The following is a 24,547-nucleotide window of genomic DNA, read 5'->3' as shown; positions in this document are numbered from 1 at the left end:
AGCAGACTGTACCGCACTCAAGCCTATGTACCGTAGCACCCTATACCAAGTTACCAGTCCTTATAAGAACTTTTGTGGACCAAGCAGGTTGTGTATTAGTGTTTAGCAGACTGTACGTCAGTCCCTATACCGCTGAAGGACTGCTGCAGTATAGGGCAGCGGTCAGCAGTGGTGCACGTCAACCCTATCTATTGTGGACCGATAGCGGTCCTTACAGAACAGCAGACTGTACCGCACTCAAGCCTATGTACCGTAGCACCCTATACCAAGTTACCAGTCCTTATAAGAACTTTTGTGGAACAAGCAGGTTGTGTGTTAGTGATTAGCAGACTGTACGTCAGTCCCTATACCGCTGAAGGACTGCTGCAGTATAGGGCAGCGGTCAGCAGTGGTGCACGTCAACCCTATCTATTGTGGACCGATAGCGGTCCTTACAGAACAGCAGACTGTACCGCACTCAAGCCTATGTACCGTAGCACCCTATACCAAGTTACCAGTCCTTATAAGAACTTTTGTGGAACAAGCAGGTTGTGTGTTAGTGATTAGCAGACTGTACGTCAGTCCCTATACCGCTGAAGGACTGCTGCAGTATAGGTGAGCGGTCAGCAGTGGTGCACGTCAACCCTATCTATTGTGGACCGATAGCGGTCCTTACAGAACAGCAGACTGTACCGCACTCAAGCCTATGTACCGTAGCACCCTATACCAAGTTACCAGTCCTTATAAGAACTTTTGTGGACCAAGCAGGTTGTGTATTAGTGTTTAGCAGACTGTACGTCAGTCCCTATACCGCTGAAGGACTGCTGCAGTATAGGGCAGCGGTCAGCAGTGGTGCACGTCAACCCTATCTATTGTGGACCGATAGCGGTCCTTACAGAACAGCAGACTGTACCGCACTCAAGCCTATGTACCGTAGCACCCTATACCAAGTTACCAGTCCTTATAAGAACTTTTGTGGAACAAGCAGGTTGTGTGTTAGTGATTAGCAGACTGTACGTCAGTCCCTATACCGCTGAAGGACTGCTGCAGTATAGGTGAGCGGTCAGCAGTGGTGCACGTCAACCCTATCTATTGTGGACCTATAGCGGTCCTTACAGAACAGCAGACTGTACCGCACTCAAGCCTATGTACCGTAGCACCCTATACCAAGTTACCAGTCCTTATAAGAACTTTTGTGGACCAAGCAGGTTGTGTATTAGTGTTTAGCAGACTGTACGTCAGTCCCTATACCGCTGAAGGACTGCTGCAGTATAGGGCAGCGGTCAGCAGTGGTGCACGTCAACCCTATCTATTGTGGACCGATAGCGGTCCTTACAGAACAGCAGACTGTACCGCACTCAAGCCTATGTACCGTAGCACCCTATACCAAGTTACCAGTCCTTATAAGAACTTTTGTGGAACAAGCAGGTTGTGTGTTAGTGATTAGCAGACTGTACGTCAGTCCCTATACCGCTGAAGGACTGCTGCAGTATAGGGCAGCGGTCAGCAGTGGTGCACGTCAACCCTATCTATTGTGGACCGATAGCGGTCCTTACAGAACAGCAGACTGTACCGCACTCAAGCCTATGTACCGTAGCACCCTATACCAAGTTACCAGTCCTTATAAGAACTTTTGTGGAACAAGCAGGTTGTGTGTTAGTGATTAGCAGACTGTACGTCAGTCCCTATACCGCTGAAGGACTGCTGCAGTATAGGTGAGCGGTCAGCAGTGGTGCACGTCAACCCTATCTATTGTGGACCGATAGCGGTCCTTACAGAACAGCAGACTGTACCGCACTCAAGCCTATGTACCGTAGCACCCTATACCAAGTTACCAGTCCTTATAAGAACTTTTGTGGACCAAGCAGGTTGTGTATTAGTGTTTAGCAGACTGTACGTCAGTCCCTATACCGCTGAAGGACTGCTGCAGTATAGGGCAGCGGTCAGCAGTGGTGCACGTCAACCCTATCTATTGTGGACCGATAGCGGTCCTTACAGAACAGCAGACTGTACCGCACTCAAGCCTATGTACCGTAGCACCCTATACCAAGTTACCAGTCCTTATAAGAACTTTTGTGGAACAAGCAGGTTGTGTGTTAGTGATTAGCAGACTGTACGTCAGTCCCTATACCGCTGAAGGACTGCTGCAGTATAGGTGAGCGGTCAGCAGTGGTGCACATCAACCCTATCTATTGTGGACCTATAGCGGTCCTTACAGAACAGCAGACTGTACCGCACTCAAGCCTATGTACCGTAGCACCCTATACCAAGTTACCAGTCCTTATAAGAACTTTTGTGGAACAAGTGAGTTGTGAATGTTTAGCAGACTGCAGCAGAAGGGCAGCAGTCAAGTATAATATCCTTTCTATATTTGGAAGAAAGAATATTATACATGTACAAGCCTATTACTGTACCACTGATACCAGTCCTGAAAAGAACCTTTGTGGAACTAATAATAACAGCAAGTCTTTAAAATTACCCTCACTGCCTGACAACACTGCTTCCTTCCTGTCCCTATACAAATTGGCAAAAAAAGAGAACGATTAGTGGTTACTGGAACAGCTCTTTTGTGGACCTTGATAGTAACAGCTAATGATGATGATGATGATGATGATGATGAAAGACTAATCTGGCTGTCCCTGTAGCATACACCGTCCTTTCCCTTTCTCTAAACTAACAAAAGACACTCAGGCTGCTGCAAGAATCAGCAGCACAGCAAACCTATCAACACCTAACACCTATACCAGTCCTGAAAAGAACTTTTGTGTACCAAATAGCTAGTGGTTTATCTCTCCCTACTCCACACAGGAACCTGTCCCTATCGTAACAGAAGAAAGAATGTAAAATGGCCACCGGATCGGGTGTATTTATAGGTTAGGGGGAATGTCCAAGTGTCCATGTGCTGTCATGTCTCAATTGGCTGTCCTGTATCACATGATAAACGTGTCACCAAAGGTTAAAGTTCTTGTATACATTAAACACGTAAGTCCGCCGCGGCGAACGACGGAAAAAGGCGTTCGAACGTGCGGACCGCGAATGTCGGAAATTCGCCGCGAAACGACCGCCGGGCGAAACGTTCGTCCATCACTATTCGTGAATTGTCAGACACGAGGTGTGGTTTACTTCTTGGAATGCGAGTGTGGGGCGTACTATGTAGGCAAAACAAAACAGGAATTCCATCGCCGAATGTCCAAACATGTGTATAGCATGGAAATAGGCAACTATTACCTGCCGATTGGACGTCATGTCGTGCAAATACACAACTATAGAATGCCTAAGTTTACATTCACTGCCCTAGACCGTATACACATACCTGTTCGGGGGGGCGACTGGAATAAGACCTTATTACAACGGGAACAGAGGTGGATACATAAATTGGACGCCACCTCTTTCCCAGGCCTGAATGAATCGGTCTCTTTTGCTCCCTTCCTAAAGGGGTTCTCCTCAGGGAGAACACAGTAGAGACCGGGTGTACCTGCCCCCTTACTCTGTGAGCCCGTTCTCCTTTATGCTCCCTCTTTTTCTCTTCTCTAACTCTTTAGTAAGTGTCTAAGAACATCCCCTGACCATGCCCCTCTTATAAATTGTTGATAGTCTCTAATTACTATGATTACAACTAAACAGGGTACCATGGTATAGTGTTCGCAACAGAACACCATATTCTTCTGTGATTGATTGTATAATTATGTTATCACTTCATTTTTGCTGTTTGTATATATTCACTTAGCTATATATTTACTTTGTCTGTCCTTGAATAAAGACGTGCGTTTGCACGTCGGGACATGCATGCTATATGTGTATATGTAATAATCTGAAAAAGATTTTATTTTATTCTTTTCTTTGGTTAAGCAAATGGCTTTTTTAGCTAATGGTGTGTTGGGATCGGTCGCCTGTCCCTTTCCCCCCCCCCCCCCTTTTTCTCCCTTTTTTTTTTTTTTTTCTTTCTTTTTTTTTTTTTTTCCCCTCCCGTCTTTTACCCACACACCCTTACCCCATCCCTGCTCTGGGGGTTAGGGGAGGTATTGGACAGTAGCGGCATATCCCCACATTGACCTGATCCGGGTCTACGCTTGTCCCCCACATTTACGGTCCCTCTGCACATTGCCTCCAATGCCCTTCCGCTTTTATGTGGAGGAGGTGGTGTGTGGGGGGTTGTTTGCCTCTTTTGCGCGACTCCCCGACAAGGGCAGGAGGGACCCCTGTCTGTGCACATGCAGGGCTCTCTCCACAGATGTCTCCCTATATGACTGGTGCGGGCTGGTCCCGCCCAGCCATTGGAGACACGTATTTCCTTGTCGGCGGCGTCCCTGAAAACTTCCGGACGTGCCTCACGTTCGTCTGACCCTTCGTACGGACGGACGTGACGCAATCGCGTCGTGCATTTGCGTCGGAAGTGACGTCGTTTCGGGGTCGCTTTACGACCTTCCGGGACGCCGGGGCGGTCACACGTGGTCGACCTGTTTAGGCGGCCAAGCAAGAAAAGGCAGTACCAGCCAATGGGTGGGCGGCCATTGCCTGTGATGCAATCCCGGGGCACTATATAACACAGTACACTTGGCAGTAAACATCAGTTCCTGTACACAAACAAGGACTCTCGTATCTCTGAATCCCTGGTTGGTAAGTTTGACTATTTGCTAACCTGGCTGACATGCCCCCATTTTATTTAAATACATTTCTCAAACTAGCTTTTTTAACAGCTAGCTCGCCTTATCATTCTATTCATTTTTAGATGGGGGTGCCCCTATGGACTAGGAGTTATTGACCGTATCTGGCACTCTTCCCGGGATAGTTTCCCAGCTACTGTCTCTCCTTTTCCACTTTGGGAATCTTTTGTCCAGCCCAGCTATCCAGGTAACTGTTATTACTCTCAGTATAAACATGGTTTACCACATCTGAATAGTTATTGTAATTTTTTATTTTTTTTTTGTCACCTCTCACTAGTCCAACATTAGCATTCCATGCAATCTCATTTTCATTTTTATTTTTATCTGTCACTAGCACCCCAATGCACTCTTCCCATTGTCACCCTGATTTCCTAATATGTTATCCCTTAAATTCTTTTCATTACACCAACACCCACACCTTTCACCTCACCACTCACTTCCTTTGCACACCATTCACTCACTCACTCACTCTAGTCACCCAATATCGGGTTGTCATCACACACACTATCCCTACCACATGTCATTTCACGCTTGTCTTCTTTTGACTTGAGTTACGTTTGTTGTTTTGTTCCTCCTTTTTAATGTGTGTTTGGTTTTTGAGTTTTGTTTTTCTTTCCCCCCCTTCCCCTCCCCTTTCCCCCTCCTTTTTTTTTTTTTTTTTTTGGATGTGAATACAGATATCTGGGGATATTCCCTTTACATGCACACAAATCATATATAAGATATCTTCATACCACACATGTGGGCCTATATATAAAATATAGAATATAAAAAACAAATATAAAAATATATATGTCTAATTCCGATTATGTTGGGATTTCCATCACAGGCGTGGCTTACCATACAGGCAGGCTGCCTACGTTTGCACCTACTTCCTACAATCTTTGTGGGGCATAGGGTTTTTGTCGTGTGACCGCTCGTGAGCCGCGCCTCTGGGCTTCCGACCCTCACCCCACTGCTGGATTCTGTGGCGAGATGTATGGACCATATACCTTCCTTAACTTGTGAGGGACGTCTAAGCATGAACCTGGGTAAACTCCACCATTAAGCACTATAATTTATATGAACCTCTCGGCAATACTATACTGGGTAACTACACTAACAAATTTAGAATATGTTTAATACTAATACTATTCGATAGATTTATTAAGTTGTATCTTGTCTCTCTATTAACAGACTATCTCTGAAGAAGACCCTAGTGGTTGAAACGCGTTAGAACTATAAAAAATTTATTTTTGCTGTTACTAATTTTATACAGTATACTTATAGTTAGGTCTGCTTAGTGTATGCCCATTGATGTCATTGTAATTTTTGTATATACAAGCTTGGTTCTATTTATATTTTTTATTTTAAATACCTGGGTGAAGCTCATGTTTTTACCATACAATAAAATAATCTTTTTTATATAGTATGCCACGCTTATTGTTTATTGCTGCCTAAAAATCCCATTGGTGGGGGAATTTGTTTTATTTTTCTGATTTATAGGGGTGAGCAGCACCCTTCTTGCTCTTGTCAGCAGTGTGTTCCTTCCAATATTACTTAAACCAACCTCTTTCCCTTTTTTGTCCGCTATCTCCTTTCCATATTATCTGCAGTCTTCTGGAGCCTGTGATTTGTCCCAGAAGACAGTGAGAAGTGGGGGGGAGAATTTCTTCTCCAATCGCTAGCTCCCCTATGAGAAGACTGTGAGAAGGGGGGAAGAGGCTTTAACCTCCATGGCAGTATGATTATGTCAGATTTTTGATGCTCAAAATGGTACAATGTTTTGCATGGAAATTTGGTGTATTATATTGTAGGCCTGTAATGCTTAGGAATAACTCACTTAAATCTGTCCAAACAAGAGTCTAGTAGACATCCCAGGTATGATAAAGTTTGAAACACGAAATCAAATTATAATATGATAAATAACTATAATTATAAAAAATAATAAAATAATAATAATAATAGTTTACTCAATAATGTAATCAAATCAAAAACACTGAAATTTGCTCAGTCGCAGAATTGTCGCTGTCATTACTTTCAGTGTTTGATGACGAATTTCCCCACTAATCACTACTGCTCAATTCTGCAAGTGATTCTAATTTTTTTATCGCTGTTTTGTAGCTGGTCAAAAACTGCTTTTGACGTAAAGGGACACTTTTTGGTTGCTATGGACAATCTCACATTTCCAGGCAGAAAGAACAGTATATATAATATAAAACTGCATGCAGGGTACTGGACAAAGAATTAGGGACAAAAGGGATGTCAAATAATTTGATACAGTAATGTAATCTGTAAGATTAAAGTGTACTGTACGTATTGTCTGTTTTCCACTTTTTGAATTTAGTGCCATGCTCCTTCCCCATGTGTCATGGCGCTCACAGGGAACAGAGCCCGGCGATGTGATAGAACAGGCGGAGGGCACGGCTCGCACACACAGTGGGGAGACATCGCAGGATCCTGGGGACAAGGTAAGTAACTTTGCCTGGACCCTGTGATGCGTTCCCGAGTGTGGCGCGGGGTTACTGCTCTTGGTACTGAAAATTCAACCTGAGCCACACTCGAGAATACTGCCAGGAAGGTTAAAGTGGAACTTACCTTTTTGGGTGGACTTCTGCTTTAAAGTGATATTAACCACTTGCCGACTGCCTCACACGTTGGCAGAATGCCATGGGCAGGCATAGCAACGTATATATATATATATATATATATATATATACGTTGCTTTGATCCTGACCCTGCCCACAATCGGGTCTCAGAACGGCAGGTAAACAAGGCATCTCCCTGTTTTGCCTAGTGACAACACTGATCGTCTGCTCCCTCTCATTGGGAGCAGCGATCAGTGATGTGTCACAGTAAGCCATGCCCCCTAACAGTTAGAATCACTCCCTAGGACACACTTAACCCCTCTCCCACCCCCTAGTGGTTAACCCCTTCACTGCCAGTATCATTTACACAGTAATCAATGCATTTTTATAGCATTCATCGCTTTATAAATGACAATAGTCCCAAAATAGTGTAAAAAATTTCCAATGTGTCCACCATAATGTCGCAGTCATGATAAAAATCGCAGATCGCTGCCATAACTTGTAAAAAAATATTAATAATAAAAATTCCATAAAACGCCCCCCTATTTTGTAGACGCTATAACTTTTGCGCAAACCAATCAATATACACTTATTGCGTTTTTTTGTACCAAAAATATGTAGAAGAATACGTATTGGCCTAAACTGAGGAAAAGAATGATTTTTATATATTTTTTGGTGATATTTATTATAGTAAAAAGTAAAAAATAATGCGCTTTTTTCAAAATTGTCACAATTTTTTTGTTTATAGCGCAAAAAATAAACCACAGGGCGATCAAATACCACCAAAATAAAGCTCTATTTGGGGGGAAAAAGGACGTCAATTTTGTTTGGGTACAATGTTGCATAACAGCGCAATTGTCAGTTAAAGCGGCACAGGGCCGAAATGAAAAAAGTGTTCCTTGCCTGCGTTTTAATTTTTTTCCACATTTTCTGGAAAAAAAGGAACCGTTCAAAAGACTCATTATGCCTCCTAGATTATACATTGGGGTGTTTGCTTTCCAAAATGGGGTCATTTTGTGGGCAATTCCATTGTCCTGGTACTCCAGGGCCTTTAAAAGTGTAATAGGTGGCTGTGAAATGTGTCATTTTTGCTCGTAGAACGCCTGAAGGTGCCACTTCAATGTTGGTGCTCTGTATGTGGCCAGGCTGTGTAAAAGTCTCACACATGTGGTATCACCATACTCTGGAAAAGTAGCAGAATGTATTTTGGGGTGTAAATTGTTATATGCACATGCTGTGTCTGAGAAATAACCTGATAATATGACAATTTTGTAAAAAAAAATAAAAAAAAATCTTCATATTAATACTTTGGAATGTCTACTTTCTAAAAAGGGGTAATTTGGGGGGTATTTGTACTTTCCTGACTTGTTAGTGTCTCAAGAAATGAGATACACCTAATATGCTGAAAGCCTGATCAGATGTGATCAATTTTCAGTGATTGGCACCATAGTTTGTAGACTCTATAAGTTTCACAAAGACCAAATAATATACACTAATTTGGGTTGTTTTTACCAAAGATATGTAGCAGTATAAATTTTGGCCAAAATTTATGAAGAAAAATTAGCAAAATTTTATGACAGAAACAAAGAAAAAGGCATTTTTTTCACAAAATTTAAATGTTTTTTTATTTATAGCACAAAAAATAAAAAACCCACTAGTGATTAAATACCACTAAAAGAAAGCTCTATTTGTGTGGAAAAAAGGACGCAAGTTTCCTATGGGTACAGTGTTGCATGACTAAGTAATTGTCATTCAAACTGTGAGAGCGCTCAAAGCTGAAAATTGGTCTGGTCAGGAAGGGTGTGTAAGTGCACTGTATTGAGGTGGTTAAAAGTCAACAGCTGCAGTATTTGTATCTGCTGACTTAAATTTTTTTGTAGTACTCTTTAACCACTTGAGGACCGCCGTATTGCCATTGTACGTCAGCACAATGGCACAGGCAGGCATAATCACGTACATCTACGTGATTGCCTTCCAGCGGGTGGGGGGTCCGATCGGACCCCCTCCCGCTGGTTACGGCGGTCCGATTCGGTCCAGGAGCGCTCCGTGATGAGGGGATGGCCGTTGGTTTTCGGCCACCCCCTCTGGATCGCTCCTGGCCAATGAGAAGCTTCCTCCCCTGTGTATTGTTTACACAGGAAGGAGGAAGTGATGTCATTCTCCTCGGGGCGGTCTTTTTGACCGGACTACGAGGAGAACAGTAAAAGTAAGTGTGCACCAACACAACACTGACATGTAGGTACACACAGGCACACAAACCCCCCCCCGATCCCCCCCCGATCGCCCCCCCGCCCCCCCTCCCCCCCCCCAGTCACAGTGTCACTGATTGCATTGATCATTTCTTTACTGATCAATGCATTCAGTGTCAGTTGTGACAGTAAAAACTGTCAGGACAGTTAGTGTTAGGTCCAGGGTAGCCCCCTATCACCCCCCAATAAAGATTTAACCCCCTGATTGCCCCTAGAGTTAACCCTTTCACCCCCTTTTGCCAGTGTCACTAAGCGATCATTTTTCTGATCGCTGCATGTGTCGCTAGTGTCGCTAGGTAGCTAGTTATTTTTTTAGGTTCACCGCCAGGTTTTTATAGCGCTAGGTACCCCGATATACTACCCAATAATGTTTTTAACCTCCTGATTGCCGCTAGTTAACCCTTTCACCCCCTTTTGCCAGTGTCACTAAGCGATCGTTTTTCTGATCGCTGCATTAGTGTCGCTACAGTCGCTAGGTAGCTAGTTATTTTTTTAGGTTCACCGCCAGGTTTTTATAGCGCTAGGTACCCCGATATACTACCCAATAATGTTTTTAACCCCCTGATTGCCGCTAGTTAACCCTTTCACCCCCTTTTGCCAGTGTCACTAAGCGATCATTTTTCTGATCGCTGCATGTGTCGCTAGGTAGCTAGTTATTTTTTTAGGTTCACCGCCAGGTTTTTATATCGCTAGGTACCCCGATATACTACCCAATAATGGTTTTAACCCCCTGATTGCCGCTAGTTAACCCTTTCACCCCCTTTTGCCAGTGTCACTAAGCGATCGTTTTTCTGATCGCTGCATTAGTGTCGCTACAGTCGCTAGGTAGCTAGTTATTTTTTTAGGTTCACCGCCAGGTTTTTATAGCGCTAGGTACCCCGATATACTACCCAATAATGGTTTTAACCCCCTGATTTCCGCTAGTTAACCCTTTCACCCCCTTTTGCCAGTGTCACTAAGCGATAATTTTTCTGAACGCTGCATCAGTGTCGCTAGTGTCGCTAGGTAGCTAGTTATTTTTTTAGGTTCACCGCCAGGTTTTTATAGCGCTAGGTACCCCGATATACTACCCAATAATGGCTTTAACCCCCTGATTGCTGCTAGTTAACCCTTTCACCCCCTTTCACCAGCGATCACAGTATAAGTGTCACTGGTGACGCTGGTTAGCCAGTTAGTTATTTAGGTTCCCCGTCAGGTTTTTATATAGCGCCAGGGACCCCCATATACTACCTAATAAAAATTTGAACCCCCTGATTGCCCCTAGTTAACCCTTTCACCACTGATCACCGTATAAGTGTTACGGGTGACTCTGGTTAGTTTGTTTTTTATAGCATTTTATATTCAAATCCGGAAGGCAGTGCTTGGTTTTCGGGGTCCCGTACGTGGCTAGGCTCCCAAAAAGTCCCCCACATGTGGTATCCCCGTACTCGGGAGAAGCAGCAGAATTTATTTTGTGGTGTAATTTGACTTCTGCACATAGCATGTGTGAGCAATATATCATTTAGTGACAACTTTGTGCAAAAAAAAAAAAAGTTTGTAATATTCCCGCAACTTTTGGCAAAATATAAAATATTCCATGGACTCAACATGCCTCTCAGTAAATAGCTTGGGGTGTCTACTTTCCAAAATGGGGTCATTTGGGGGGGTTTTGTGCTATTTTGGCATTTTATGGCCTTCGAAACTGTGATAGGTAGTGAGGAGTTAAATCAAAAATTTGCACCCTTAGAAATCCTGAAGGTGGTGATTGGTTTTCGGGGTGCCGTGCGCGACTAGACTCCCAAAAAGTCCCACACATGTGGTATCCCCGTACTCGGGAGAAGCAGCAGAATGTATTTTGGGGTGTCATTTCACATATGCCCATAGCATGTGTGAGCAATATATCATTTAGTGACAACTTGGTGCAAAAAAAAAAAAGTTTGTAATATTCCCGCAACTTGTGGCAAAATATAAAATATTCCATGGACTCAACATGCCTCTCAGTAAATAGCTTGGGGTGTCTACTTTCCAAAATGGGGTCATTTTGGGGGGTTTTGTGCTATTTTGGCATTTTATGGCCTTCGAAACTGTGATAGGTAGTGAGGAGTTAAATCAAAAATTTGCACCCTTAGAAATCCTGAAGGTGGTGATTGGTTTTCGGGGTGCCCTGCGCGACTAGACTCCCAAAAAGTCCCACACACGTGGTATCGCCATACTCGGGAGAAGTAGCGGAATATATTTTGGGGTGCAATTCCACATATAACCATGGCATGTGTGAGCAATATATCATTTAGTGACAACTTTTTGTAAAAAAATTTTTTTATTTTTTTTTAGTCATTATTCAATCCCTTAGGACAAAAAAAATAAATATTCAATGGGCTCAACATACCCATCAGCAATTTCCTTGGGGTGTCTACTTTCCAAAATGGGGTCATTTGGGGGGGATTTGTACTGCCCTGCCATTTTAGCACCTCAAGAAATGAGATCGGCAGTCATAAATTAAAAGCTGTGTAAATTCCAGAAAATGTACTCTAGTTTGTAGACGCTATAACTTTTGCGCAAACCAAAAAATATACGCTTATTGACATTTTTTTTACTAAAGACATGTGGCTAAATAAATTTTGCCCTCAATGTATGACTAAAATTTAGTTTATTCGATTTTTCTTATAACAAAAAGAAGAAAATATCTTTTTTTTTCAAAATTTTCGCTCTTTTTCCATTTATATCGCAAAAAAAAAAAATCGCAGAGGCAATCAAATACCATCAAAAGAAAGCTCTATTTGTGGGAAGAAAAGGACGCAAATTTCGTTTGGGTGCAATATTGCATGACCGCGCAATTACCAGTTAAAGCAGCGCAGTGCGAAATTGCAAAAAGACCTCTGGTCCTTAAGGTGTTTATTGGTCCGGAGCTGAAGTGGTTAAGTACCTTTTTTCCTAATTGATATACAGCTGTCACATGACACAGCTCTTTCCCTGCCTGTCTGTAGGGAAAAATTAATAGGAGGAGCATCTAGTCCTCTGCTGCTGGTCCCGTTCAAAATAAAAACAGCCTTTGGGTTACAAAGTAAAAATAAATTATTAATAGCAATAAACTGTTTTAAATTGTTGTACAAATATATTATTTTATATATATATATATATATATATATATATATATATATATATATATATATATATATATATATATATATATATAATATTATATTATATTATTTATTATGTTATGCCAATAACATGGTGTGGGCACATGTCACGTCCCTCCAGCCTGTGTCTTAAAGTAACATGGGGAGTGAAGATGAAATTTTGCACCCCTGTTGTGTTTAGCTGTTTAGTGGGCATGGAAGAGGAGGAAAGGAATGGGCTGTCATTCCCCCTGTCTATACACCCACATATGTGACTCTATAGTCACATGGGTTGCTCAGATTTGATAGAAAGGAAATGTTCAGGCAGAAAATACACTAAAAACTGCGCATGTGCACTAGCTGCTAACACTGCTTTGCAAAATTCCCAGTGCAATGGAGAGAAGGACAGACAGAGTATAACAGGATCAACCAGGTTTTTTGCAGAATACAGACAATGAATCCCATATTGACTGAGTGGGTATGAACAGCATGTAATACACCATTTATTGATAGTTTTTAATTATGTGGATTTAAAGCGCTACCTCTAAATTCTTGTGTGCACTGCACAAAAATGGTAACGTGTGACTGGGCCGATTCTAGCAATATAAGCAATACTCTACTACTCCCCTTCCACCTTTTTAAATCTAAAGCTAAACATTTATACACTTGATAGTCAAAACTGCTTAAAAGTAGCATCCATTCGCGTTCCAAACAATGCACAAATACTAAAGCTACCACTTGAATCAATATATGAAGCTATAAGGAGATTCAATGAATTATACTTGGTATTGCAGCATTAAAGTAAGTCTCATCAGCAGTACAAATGTTCTAAAGCTATAAAGGTTACTTAATGACCAGAATGACCTTATTGCTATTGGGGGATAGAGTACATCAAGATTAGCTTCAACAAAAAAAAACTGGGAATGAACACGGGAGCTGCCTCACAACAACATACAGAAGAACAAGAACATTTCTGTCCTGCAGGAATTGCTACTTTCTTAAGAGCTTCAAGGTAGAAGAAGGGCTTTAGGTGATGTTATATGCTTTAGGTGATGTTAAAGATAACGACTCTTCTCATAATGATCCCAAATAATGATGCCAAAAAATGAACATCAGAAGGGGTTTATATCCCTTCTGATGTTAATTTTTTGGCATCATTATGAGAAGAGTCATTATCTTTAACATCACCTAAAGCATCCATACAACCACTAAAAGGACCTCTGTATTCATCAGACTCTCTATCGCAGATATGGAAAATAATACAAAGCAAAACAGACAAATTGAATGTCCCCAAGGATTCATCAGATCTGTTCTAGTAACAGCACAAACCGAGCAGCTGGCAGTCAGCGGTACATGGATTTCTGGAAGGATACGATCAGTGCCAGGAAACAACACAGCACCTTTAATCATTTCTCCCATGATGCAACCCACTGACCACATGTCAACTGAAAACAAATAAGAAATAATGAAATGAAGAATCAGGAACAAGGCCACAAAACATGTATGAAAACAAACCAAATGACAGTGAAATGGACTGCTTTGTTATAGAACATTTTAAAGAGATTTAACTATTTCTAAGCTATTTTAAGTTATTAATTATAGTGTAGTAATTTAAGATATCTCTTATGAATGGGGTGCATATAGACCAAAGAAAGCTGATTTCAGGTGTGTTTGTGCTGGCATTTACAGTATTTGTCTACCTACCCTAGGAAAAGTAAGAAATTTCTAGAGAAATAGGCGAAGGCCTGAGGTTTCTAGACTAGATGTTTATCATCTACCTTCTGAGTCTACATAGCAGAAACAATATGTAGTCCTATGTTGGGCAGCATACATTTAAGCACTAGTTTAAGTATTTTTTTTTTTTTAAAGATATGTTATTTAAAGTTTTACAGAAACAAGAACCAATAAAGGTTACAACCAAACCAGACTGTGCCTCCTGAGTCTCACAATCAAAGTATACATAAAGAAAAATACAGCTATAGCTTCAAAATCTCACACATAGCAGTGATATAACTATATATTTTGTGCCACCTATTCATGTGTAAAGGAAAAGAAAAAGAAAAAGAAAATATCAGAAATACAGACTAGTCTCCGGAGCCTGAGGACGTCCATCCACTCCATATTTTATCAAAGTGGAGAGGTCGCTTTCGCAGCTCAAAAGTAAGCTTATATAGGGGTAAGCTATTATTGATCAATTTACGGCCAGGTGGCTATAGTGGGCTCAGAAGTTAATTTCCAGCTCAAGAGAATAGTCTTTCTAGCAAAAAAATATAGGATGCGTAACAATCGTTTAGTGTATACAGAAACAGATTGGTTTAAGTAACTTAATCACACAGCTCAGTCTCATTACTAAAGCTGATAATAACAAAAAGTACCAATTCACTACCATACAGATGAAACAAATGGATCCCTAAGGTGTAAGTATGTAGTAGTGCTTGCTCAAATGGGATACGTAGTGCTCCACATGTGTGCCATAATTTACTATACCTTCCTTTTTGGTAAACTTCGATTGGCTATAAAGTTGAAAACCCATTTATCCAGATATATGTGTTTTAAATGGTATTTACATGTTATATTTTTTTTTATCTATGGTCATTCTATATTCAGTAACTGCTTGCAGTGACAAATTCATTAAGCAATTTAATTTTAAATATCTTAGTTTAGTAAGCTGCCAGATATAATTACATTTGCAGTATCGTTCCTATTGACTTATCAGATCCTATATAAATTTGAGCTAGAAAAGCTGAGATAGTTCACAGCTGTGAGCATACTGGCAATGGCTAATGATTCATCAAATGCTGCGTCTACAAGGCTCAGAAAAATATTGTGTTCAGAATGCAATTTCCATTCATTTCCGTTAATATTAACCGTGGCTACATGTTATGGTTTTTATGATAACCGAATAGAAATGAATGCTTACTGAGCTGCTCCTTCTTTGTATGTGTAGGTTTAAGGCACACTGATAATCTATAAACCTTTGCAACTGCTAAGTTTACATTTACAATAGTTATTGCAGTCAAAATTAATTTCGGTTTTTATGACTCAGTGCACCTTATAGGGTTGACTTTTGTGTTTATTTTGTATTTATTTTGAGTACCCAGTCATGTGTGAGGGGAAAAAAAGTGTTTTTTTACTAGCATGATTGTGTATTCAAAGTGGCAACAGGTTCACTTTATGCACTGGCTTTTACTTTGAAAATTGGGACCCAAGCCCACTTTGCTAGGTACAATATTCTTGGAGTAGTCATTTAGAAAATCAACCAACACATGTGAATTTTGTAGTATGAAAAATGATTACTGAGGGGTCACATAGTAGTGCTACAGTCAGGGTCGGTGCAAGGATTTTTGTCTACACAGGCAAAAGGTGCATTTTGCTGCCCCCCCCGCCATATGCTCTTGCTACCCTCTCGCCCATTCCTGCCAACTATAGAACTTGACAGCAAGAGACAAGTGGATGTGGTCAAACTATTAACAGACTATAAGCATTGCTACTGTGCCTCCCCATCACTGTTCTCCCCTATCACTGTCATCACTGTACTCCCATAACTGTACTCCCATCACTGTGTCCCCATAATTGTGTCCCCATCACTGTATCCCTCAACACTGTGTCCCCCACCACTGTACTCTTCTTGCCACTGTGTCCCCATCACTGTGTCCCCAGTCACTTTGTCCTCATCACAATCTTTGTGTAATCCATCACTGTGCTGCTCCTGCCACTGTGTCCCCCATCTCTGTGCCCCCTTTCCCTTTGCTCCTCCTCCCCATCACTGTATCCTTACTGGGCAGGAGCCGCCAGGAGCCAGGAAGCTGGAGCCTAAATGGGGGGGGGGTAGGATTTGTAGGCAAAGCAGCTCTGCACAGTGGTGGTTTTATCTTGCTGTGCCAGGAGGCTGAAGCTAGAGCAGGAAAGGGGGAGTTGGTAGGCGGAGCAGCTCTCCGCCTACCAACTCCCCCTTTGCTGCTCTAGCTTCAGTAGGTTACAGGCAGTCCCAGCAACTGATGACTACAACAGAAGACATGTGTTTTAAAAATCCAAATCCCCAGCAAGTGGCTGGCGATTCAGATTTTAGACCACCCCCCCCCCATCCCCCCATCTTGGCACACTAAGGTGGTTGTCTAATGACACTGGCCCCGGCTACAGTTACCTTCTGAATGTCTCTGAACATGAAATGGCTTATCACACCTATTCTGCATCATTGTATGTCTATGAGATATTGATATATCTGTTCACTATGTGAACATCTTAAAGGCTTTATATGAGGGCTGAGATTTTTGAAAATAAAAGAGGTTAATGCAAACATAGGTCCAAAACTAGACTGGTGACAAATTAGTGTAACAGTGGTAGCTACAGTATCTCACAAAAGTGAGTACACCCCTCACATTTTTGTAAATATCCCTGTTCTAGTGGAAGGTCAGTAGGTACTTACAATAATATGTATTTACAGACATGGATAGATATATACAGTATCTCACAAAAGTGAGCACACCCCTCACATTTTTGTAAATATTTTAGTATATCTTTTCATGTGACAACACTGAAGAAATTACATTTTGCTGCAATGTAAAGTAGTGAGTGTACAGCTTGTATAACATAAATTTGCTGTCCCCTCAAAATAACTCAACACACAGTCATTTATGTCTAAACTGTTGGCAACAAAAGTGAGTGCACCCCTAAGTGAAAATGTCCAAATTGGGCCCAAAGTGTCAATATATTGAGTGTCCACCATTATTTTCCAGCACTGCCTTAACCCTCTTGGACATGGAGTTCACCAGAGCTTCACAGGTTGCCACTGGAGTCCTCTTCCACTCCTTCATGACGACATCACAGAGCTGGTGGATGTTAGAGACCTTTCGCTCCTCCACCTTCCATTTGAGGATGTCCCACAGATGCTCAATAGGGTTTAGGTCTGGAGACATGCTTGGCCAGTCCATCACCTTTACCCTCAGCTTCTTTAGCAAGGCAGTGGTAATTTTGGAGGTGTGTTTGGGGTCGTTATCATGTTGGAATACTGCCCTGCGGCTCAGTCTCTGATGGAAGGGGATCATGCTCTGCTTCAGTATGTCACAGTACATGTTGGCATTCATGGTTCCCTCAATGAACTGTAGCCCCAGACCTGTCCTGTTAAACCACTGTTAAACCGCTGTATGGTCTTGATCACCGTGCTGCAGCTCAGTTTCAGGGTCTTGGCAATCTTCCTATAGCCTAGGCCATCTTTATGTAGAGCAACTATTCTTTTTTCTTCAAAGTGTTCTTTGCCATGAGATGCAATCTTGAACTTCCAGTGATCAGTATGAGAGAGTAAGAGCGATAACACCAAATTGAACACACCTGCTCCCTATTCACACCTGAGATCTTGTAACACTAACGAGTCACATGGCATCGGGTAGGGAAAATGGCTAATATTGTCCAATTTGGACATTTTCACTTAGGGGTGTACTCACTTTTGTTGCTAGCGGTTTAGACTTTAATGGCTGTGTGTTGAGTTATTTTCAGAGGACAACACATTTACACTGTTATACAAGCTGTACACTCACTAATTTACATTGTAGCAAAGTGTCAATTCTTCAATGTTGTCACATGAAAAGATATAATAAAATATTAACAAAAATGTGAGAGGTGTACTTACTTTTGTGAGATATTGTATACAATAAAACGATAAGAAAAAAGAAGAACCAAGAGAACAGGCATAAATCACAAATCATAAGCAAGAATGCCTTAAGTTACTTGAGTGTAACCAAGGTACAGGCATAAAACATGCAGTCCATGCCTAGGCATTTGCAGGAAACAGGATAGGATGGGATAGGTTATGGTGGAGGAAGAGCCTCAAGTAACTCGGGGGAAGAACAATGTTATCTGTAACAGAAGACTGGCAGTAGCGTCCATTAGCCGTCACTTGACTAGGCAAGTTAAATATCTATTGGCAAACAGCTACCAAATGGGAGAAGAAGAAAGCAGGCAGAAAGGGAAAGGAAGCTGAAGTGGAGAATTAATGAAGGGTAAAGAAATAGAAAAAGGGCAGGGAGGGAAAGGGATAAAAATGTGTGGGGCAGGCGGCAGGAGGAACCCTGAGTACCATCAGAGGAGGCCTAAGATATATCACTAGTAAGGCTCAGAGAAGTTGATAGTCATGGGGGCAATAGGGATGTTGGTAGATGGATGGTCACTCAAGGTCTCCAGGGGGCATTGAATTTAGCCACTCTGTAATGATTGCTTCTATTTTCACATGCATAATAGCTTGCATGACCTTATTTTTAACTGCAAGGGTATAGAGTGTAGGGGTTTTCCAAACCTTAGCTATAACTTGTTTGGCTGTTGTGATCTGCAGTAGGAGCTTTAATTTGGAACAATTGCTAGATGTGATTTCAAGTCAGCTACATCAAACGTTGTCCCTAGGCCTCGCTCCCATTTAGTGACATAGGAAGGGGCAGAGGAGGTATTAGCGTATAGAAGCTGAGAGTATAGAGAAGAGATGAGGCCCCGTATGTTGGGGTAATTTTTGATGCCTGTTCGAAGAGAGACAGTGAGGGGGGCAGAGGAGTCCTTCAGTAGCAATGGTGTGAGGAAGTGCTTGATTTGAAGGTAACAAAACATTTCAGATGGAGGGATATCATGTGATTCACTAAGAGAAGGGAATGGCATAATTCCAGAGGAGGTCATAAATTTATGGGCTCAGGTAAGGTTGGCTAATGACTAAACTGAAAAAGATGATGGAGAAGTCCAAGCAGAATAGAAAGTATAATTGTGGGGGAAGGATAACAACGGGTTATAGGAAGATTGGAGGACATGGTTTGACTTAATGTGATCCCAAAGGGTAAAGGCATAGCGCGTGATGGAGTTTTGTATGGTGCGACGATCAGAGGGCTGAAGCCACAAGAAGGTTAGCAACAGAAAGGGGATCACACTCAACTGATTCAACAGCTACCCATAGGGGAATTTCAGAGGTAGCATGGTATTCAGGTAGCAGAGCCAATTGGGCAGCATAGTAGTATTTAGCAAAGTTAGGAAGACCTAAGCTCCCCCCCTCCCAGTTTAGGAATGTAGAGAGTAGAGCGTGGAACATGGGGCCTGACAGCCTCCCAAACATAAGACAATGTACGCTGTTGTAATAAGCGGAGCCCATGGTAATCCTACTCATCCAGGCTAGTGGGAGATTAGACCATTTGGTCATGAGGTTAGTAAGATGGGTCAACATAGGAGGATAATTAGTGGAATAAAGATCAGATAAAATTGCAGTCAATTAAATGCCAAGGTAGGGAATTGAGAAGGGAAGCCAAGGGAATGGCAAAGCTTCCTGTATTTGGGATAACTCAGTGGGGGGGGGGGGGGGGGTAGTAATGTTTAGAGCTATGGATTTAAGAGGATTGACCTTTAGACCCCAAAATATCAGCAGGGGTTGACATGAGGGCTAAGGTTTTCATCTGGTATAGGTTAACTTTTACAAGGTGGAACAATTGATAATTGAGTAATAGGCATACATTACCCAAAAAAAAATGATTGTGTCATAATGCAATATGTAACAATCCTTCACCTGTAAAGTAAAGGCTATTTGACATGTACATAACTTTTTCTAGGAGGCCTATTGTTCTGTGCAAAAGGTGACAGCAAAATGAGAGATGATGGTGTTAATGTTTGAGTTAGATGAACAGAAAGCAGCTATGTCTCCCCAATTAGACTATTTTTATTATTATTAGTTCTGATGAGTTCCTGTGATTTTGGTATTGCCATCCATGACTCCTGCAATGCATGGTTCATACATTAGATATGAAAGACACAGAGACAAAAGTCTCAATGCACAAGTAAGAATGTTTTAGGGTTTATTTACACCAATTGTACACCCTGCTGTACCACCTAATATGAATTGCACTGCAACTGAGCACACCTGTTTTTTCAGGTTCGTAATGGGGCATTGTGATATATACAAATACTGCAGGTCCAATTTTAGGCTTGTTGTGGTGCATTAGGTAACCTATTCAAAAGAATAGGCTGTCTTTTTGCAGCATACATAAACTGTAATTAATGCACATTAACAGTTACATTTATTGTTTTGTTTCTTTTTATTATTAAGTTATACTTACCATCTTTACATTTCCTCCTGATATGTTTGCTGTTCAAAATTGCACTCTATTTTATACTATGATATAAATATATATAAATAAGTTGCTGTTAATGGTAGCCCCCTAAGAATTTTAGTCTAATATTTCTATAAAACAAAAAGTCCCTGTTCATTTTACTTGTTTATGCTTTAAAAGCACCAGATCTAATGTGCCAGCCTTTTTGTTTAATTAAAAATGGTCTCTCTCTTTCTCATTTGAGGTTCCAATAATGCTAATATGATTTAAAAGTTTTAGCACATATATGGTTACATTTCATTAGATTTGTTTGGATCCCAAAAGTTGACTTAATATATGAGTAATGCTATCTTTTTTTTCTTTTTATGATATACCATTTCAATCACAATATCATTTTATAATGAAAATGGTTCCTTTTATTTAAATATATATATACAGTATATTGCAGCAGCAGCAGTGAAGTTCAATTTACTGAGCACTGTTTAACTAATGAAGTCCTGAATATTATTCATTTCCACAGAATTAATTTGCCATAGCAGTAGATGAGTGCTGAGCACTTTACAACTTAGAATCAATATTCATAATCTATAATCTCCCGCAAGAGGCAGAAAAGTTCAGATTTATGCATTGTTCAGGTTTAATTTTCTTAGTGTTATTCATATCATAAAAAGAGCATGAACATAACATCTAATAAGAAGATTCAGGAGCATTGTGGAAGTACATAATTTCCAATGTTATGTTTGATTATACTATTAAATATAATCTAGTGGCTAGTCGAAGTTTAAGAGGTCAATTAAATGTTAGGGTTTTATCCACCAACACTGAACTTTAGTTATAGTACGAAAAGTAATGTTTATAAAAAAAAAGATGAAAACACAGTGGTTTCCCAAACTGATATTTTTTCATGGTGAGGCTTGAAACCAACCCCTACTACCTTTAATTTCTCCTGGACACCAGCCTCAACAAAATCCTGATTCCCCTCACATTGTGGTTGATTTACTAATGGCAAATAGACGATGCAATGTGCAAGAGCTTAGTAAATGTGCAGAAGCTCTGCTGACTTTCTTCATTCAATCAAAATGCATTTTTTTTATTTTCCTTGCACGTGATTGGGTATTCTTAGCAAAGTGAAGCTTTACCTCATTTACTAAGCTCTGGAGCAACTGCACTTTCCAAAGTGCACAATCTATTTTCTTTTAGTAAATGAACCCCATTGACTCTATTGTATTGCTTTAGGTCTAGTAAAGAACTAACTCTTTCCAACATACGTACTGAATAGAGAATAAATGTCTACAGCCTGAGCGTCTGTTACTTTTCTGTAATTTCCAAGGCAAGGTTTTCCTGATTTATTCTTAGACAAATAAATGAAGATGATGTGTTCTTCAAACTATTGGCCCCTTTTCAAAACAAAATAATCTGTTACAATTAGATGTAAACTTCATCCATACTAACGGACATAGTGGGTGTGCAACCAATGGAGGAAAATAGTATATTTGTATTGCCTATAGCAATCAATTACAATTCACCGGTCTTTTTACTAAATTAAGTTGGCTAGAAAAAGGAAGCATCATCCTGACTGCTATGTGCAAATCAACTCCCTTATTTTCACTTTTTAGGCCCATTGAATCTTTTGTTTTAAAAACATGGGGCACATATTTCTAAAGCAAAGTAAAGAGGAGGTGTGACCTGTTCTACAAATTTACTCAGATTCCACCTGCAGGTTATGAAAGCAAGCATCCAGATTATACATAATGGCAAAAACACAATTTTTGCTAATCCGGTTTTTAACTACTCATGAGTCTCTTTGTCCACCTAACATATATTCTCAAAAGTCACAACTTACATTGTCCTGCATTTTGTTAGCGTTTCCAAAGGAATACACCACACCTTAATTTGCGTTCCATGCTTTAAAGTTGAAAATGAAAAAAAAAAAATGAAATGTCTTGATGACTGTTAAATTATAGCATTAAAAGGAAAACAAAATGAGAGAAACGGCCTTACAATTTCACAGAGTGGAATTTAGAATCAAATGCAAAGTATAACACAAAGGTAAGCCAAGCTGCAAGCATCAATATAAATAACAAAACATAGCTTCAGCAAAGCCATGAGGCCTCCAAGATACGGCATTCCTTTTACTTCTGTTAATGTGAATATATTTAAATTATGCAATGGGAATTTGCAAAACATTTAAAAAAAATAAAACCATACAATAAAGACCACCCAAAATAAAATAAGCAGTGCTTTAACATAGAGGTGTAATGATGGGCATATTAACATTATCTGTTATTTCTAAAAACTGGTGAGTTTTCATCCTCTAGGTAATTAGTTGCTATGACTTATACATACCTTCCAACCTAGCGCTCTTTGACTGTGACTATTATAGGTAACTAATGAAGCTAGAAGACTGTAGAATGATTGAGACTCTGAGAATGAACAGGAAATACAGTGGAAAGGCTTTCTGCAACCTGCTGAAGAAGAAAATGTTAGATAGTAATACTATTCATCTAGGACACACTCACTAAAAAAAAGAAGTCCAGCCAAGCCACTCTCTTGTTGGGAGTCCCATAATGGTAATACTCAATAATCAGCGGACGTTATGGCAATGGCACAGCTTAAAATGTTGCCATTGTACCAACCAGGCCAAATACTGAATCAATAGTTATACTATCGAAAAAAATAAAAAAAATAACGTGTGTCACATTCACTAACTTCCAGATAGGTGTTAGTAAAATGATGGTAAAGATGATAAACAGATCAGCCTGTTATTACTACCATGTGCCTAGCTTAGTCTTCCAGCAAATCGTATTTGCGAGAATAGCTGATTCAGTCCACTGCTTTCCCATTAAAACGGCAGTCCACATATACAGTAAATACACAATATTTACTCCTATGTAAAGTTATAAATTATTACATGACCAAGAGAAGTATGAGACATATATGTCAGTGTTGATTAGTGCTGAGTTGATTGTTACTGGGACTGTCCTGTAAGTTACCACTTAGTACATTATTTATAAAGTCATCATGGGAAATGAGGATAGGGAACTGAATCTGTAGACATTCCATGAGACTGATGAAAATTGTTAAAGTGTTAATAACCTTTGTTTACCAATATCGGTTTTATGGTGTAAGTATCAGTGGTGTCAGTAAATACTATATTAGTACAAATGACACCAATAAGAAGTGTTACATAGTTGTAGGGTTAGTATAAAAGGTGTTATACAGAAATGCTAACCTCTACTTAATTTTTCATTTTAAATGCAAAAGGCAAATAAAAATTTGTATTCTGCTATCATTGTGCCACATAACTGATCTATTTTAAGTTTGAAACAGTAGTTATTAAAGCTGTTATAGTAGTATGAGAGCTGTTAAGTAGTCAAAGGTATAAAACTGTAGTATATGTTTTTTACTTTTTAAAATGGGAAAAAAGGAAGGCCTGCTCAATACTTGAAATCAATTTCTAATGAAAATGTATGCAAAATGTACCCTGAAATATTAAGGAAAGCAAATAACAGAGGGAAATGGAAGCCAGTTATTAAAATGTGTTAGGTACCTAGTGGCATCTTTCATTTATTGCAGAAGGTAGCAGCTGCTTATCTCCTGAAAGAAGGAAGTGGTAAAGATTCTAAAGTGGGTTGTCAGTATTTACAATGCTGCATAAGTAGGCTCTTCCCCAAAATTAACATCAAGAGCCCTGGTTGTGCCAGGTTATGACTGTGCTTTCATTGTATGGACAGGCATGGAAAACTTTATGAAATTACTAAATGAGTATTTAGAATACTTTATAGTGAAAATGTCTGCTAAAATAATCAACGAACCTTGAGGGATGGGTGGAGGCAATAGAATGAGCATAAACAAACTTGTGTGCTGTAACCACAAGATTCTACTACAGTGCTTTGATTCTGGGGCACTGGGACCTCTGCA

The 24,547-nt window shown here is 40.4% G+C and overlaps 1 protein-coding gene across 15 annotated transcripts in view; it reads right to left on the bottom strand.

The window, feature by feature from the left end:
• Positions 1–24,547, bottom strand: part of MAPK10 (mitogen-activated protein kinase 10) — a 308,388-nt gene that overhangs the window by 59,464 nt on the left and 224,377 nt on the right. For 2 of the 15 annotated variants that reach the window (XM_077476387.1, XM_077476393.1), the window contains exon 8: positions 13,931–14,002. The exons of the other annotated variants lie outside the window; for them this stretch is intronic. In XM_077476387.1, the coding sequence (XP_077332513.1) occupies positions 13,931–14,002 (72 nt within the window). The remainder of the gene's footprint in view (positions 1–13,930; positions 14,003–24,547) is intronic. 15 annotated transcript variants of the gene reach the window in all.

Source organism: Lithobates pipiens, unplaced genomic scaffold (genome assembly GCF_037356315.1).
Source record: "Lithobates pipiens isolate NorthernLeopardFrog02 unplaced genomic scaffold, aLitPip1_a1.2 Scaffold_13, whole genome shotgun sequence".
In the NCBI taxonomy this organism is placed as follows: domain Eukaryota; kingdom Metazoa; phylum Chordata; class Amphibia; order Anura; family Ranidae; genus Lithobates; species Lithobates pipiens.
Note: the sequence above shows the minus strand (reverse complement) of the source record. Positions and strands in the feature narration are given on the sequence as shown.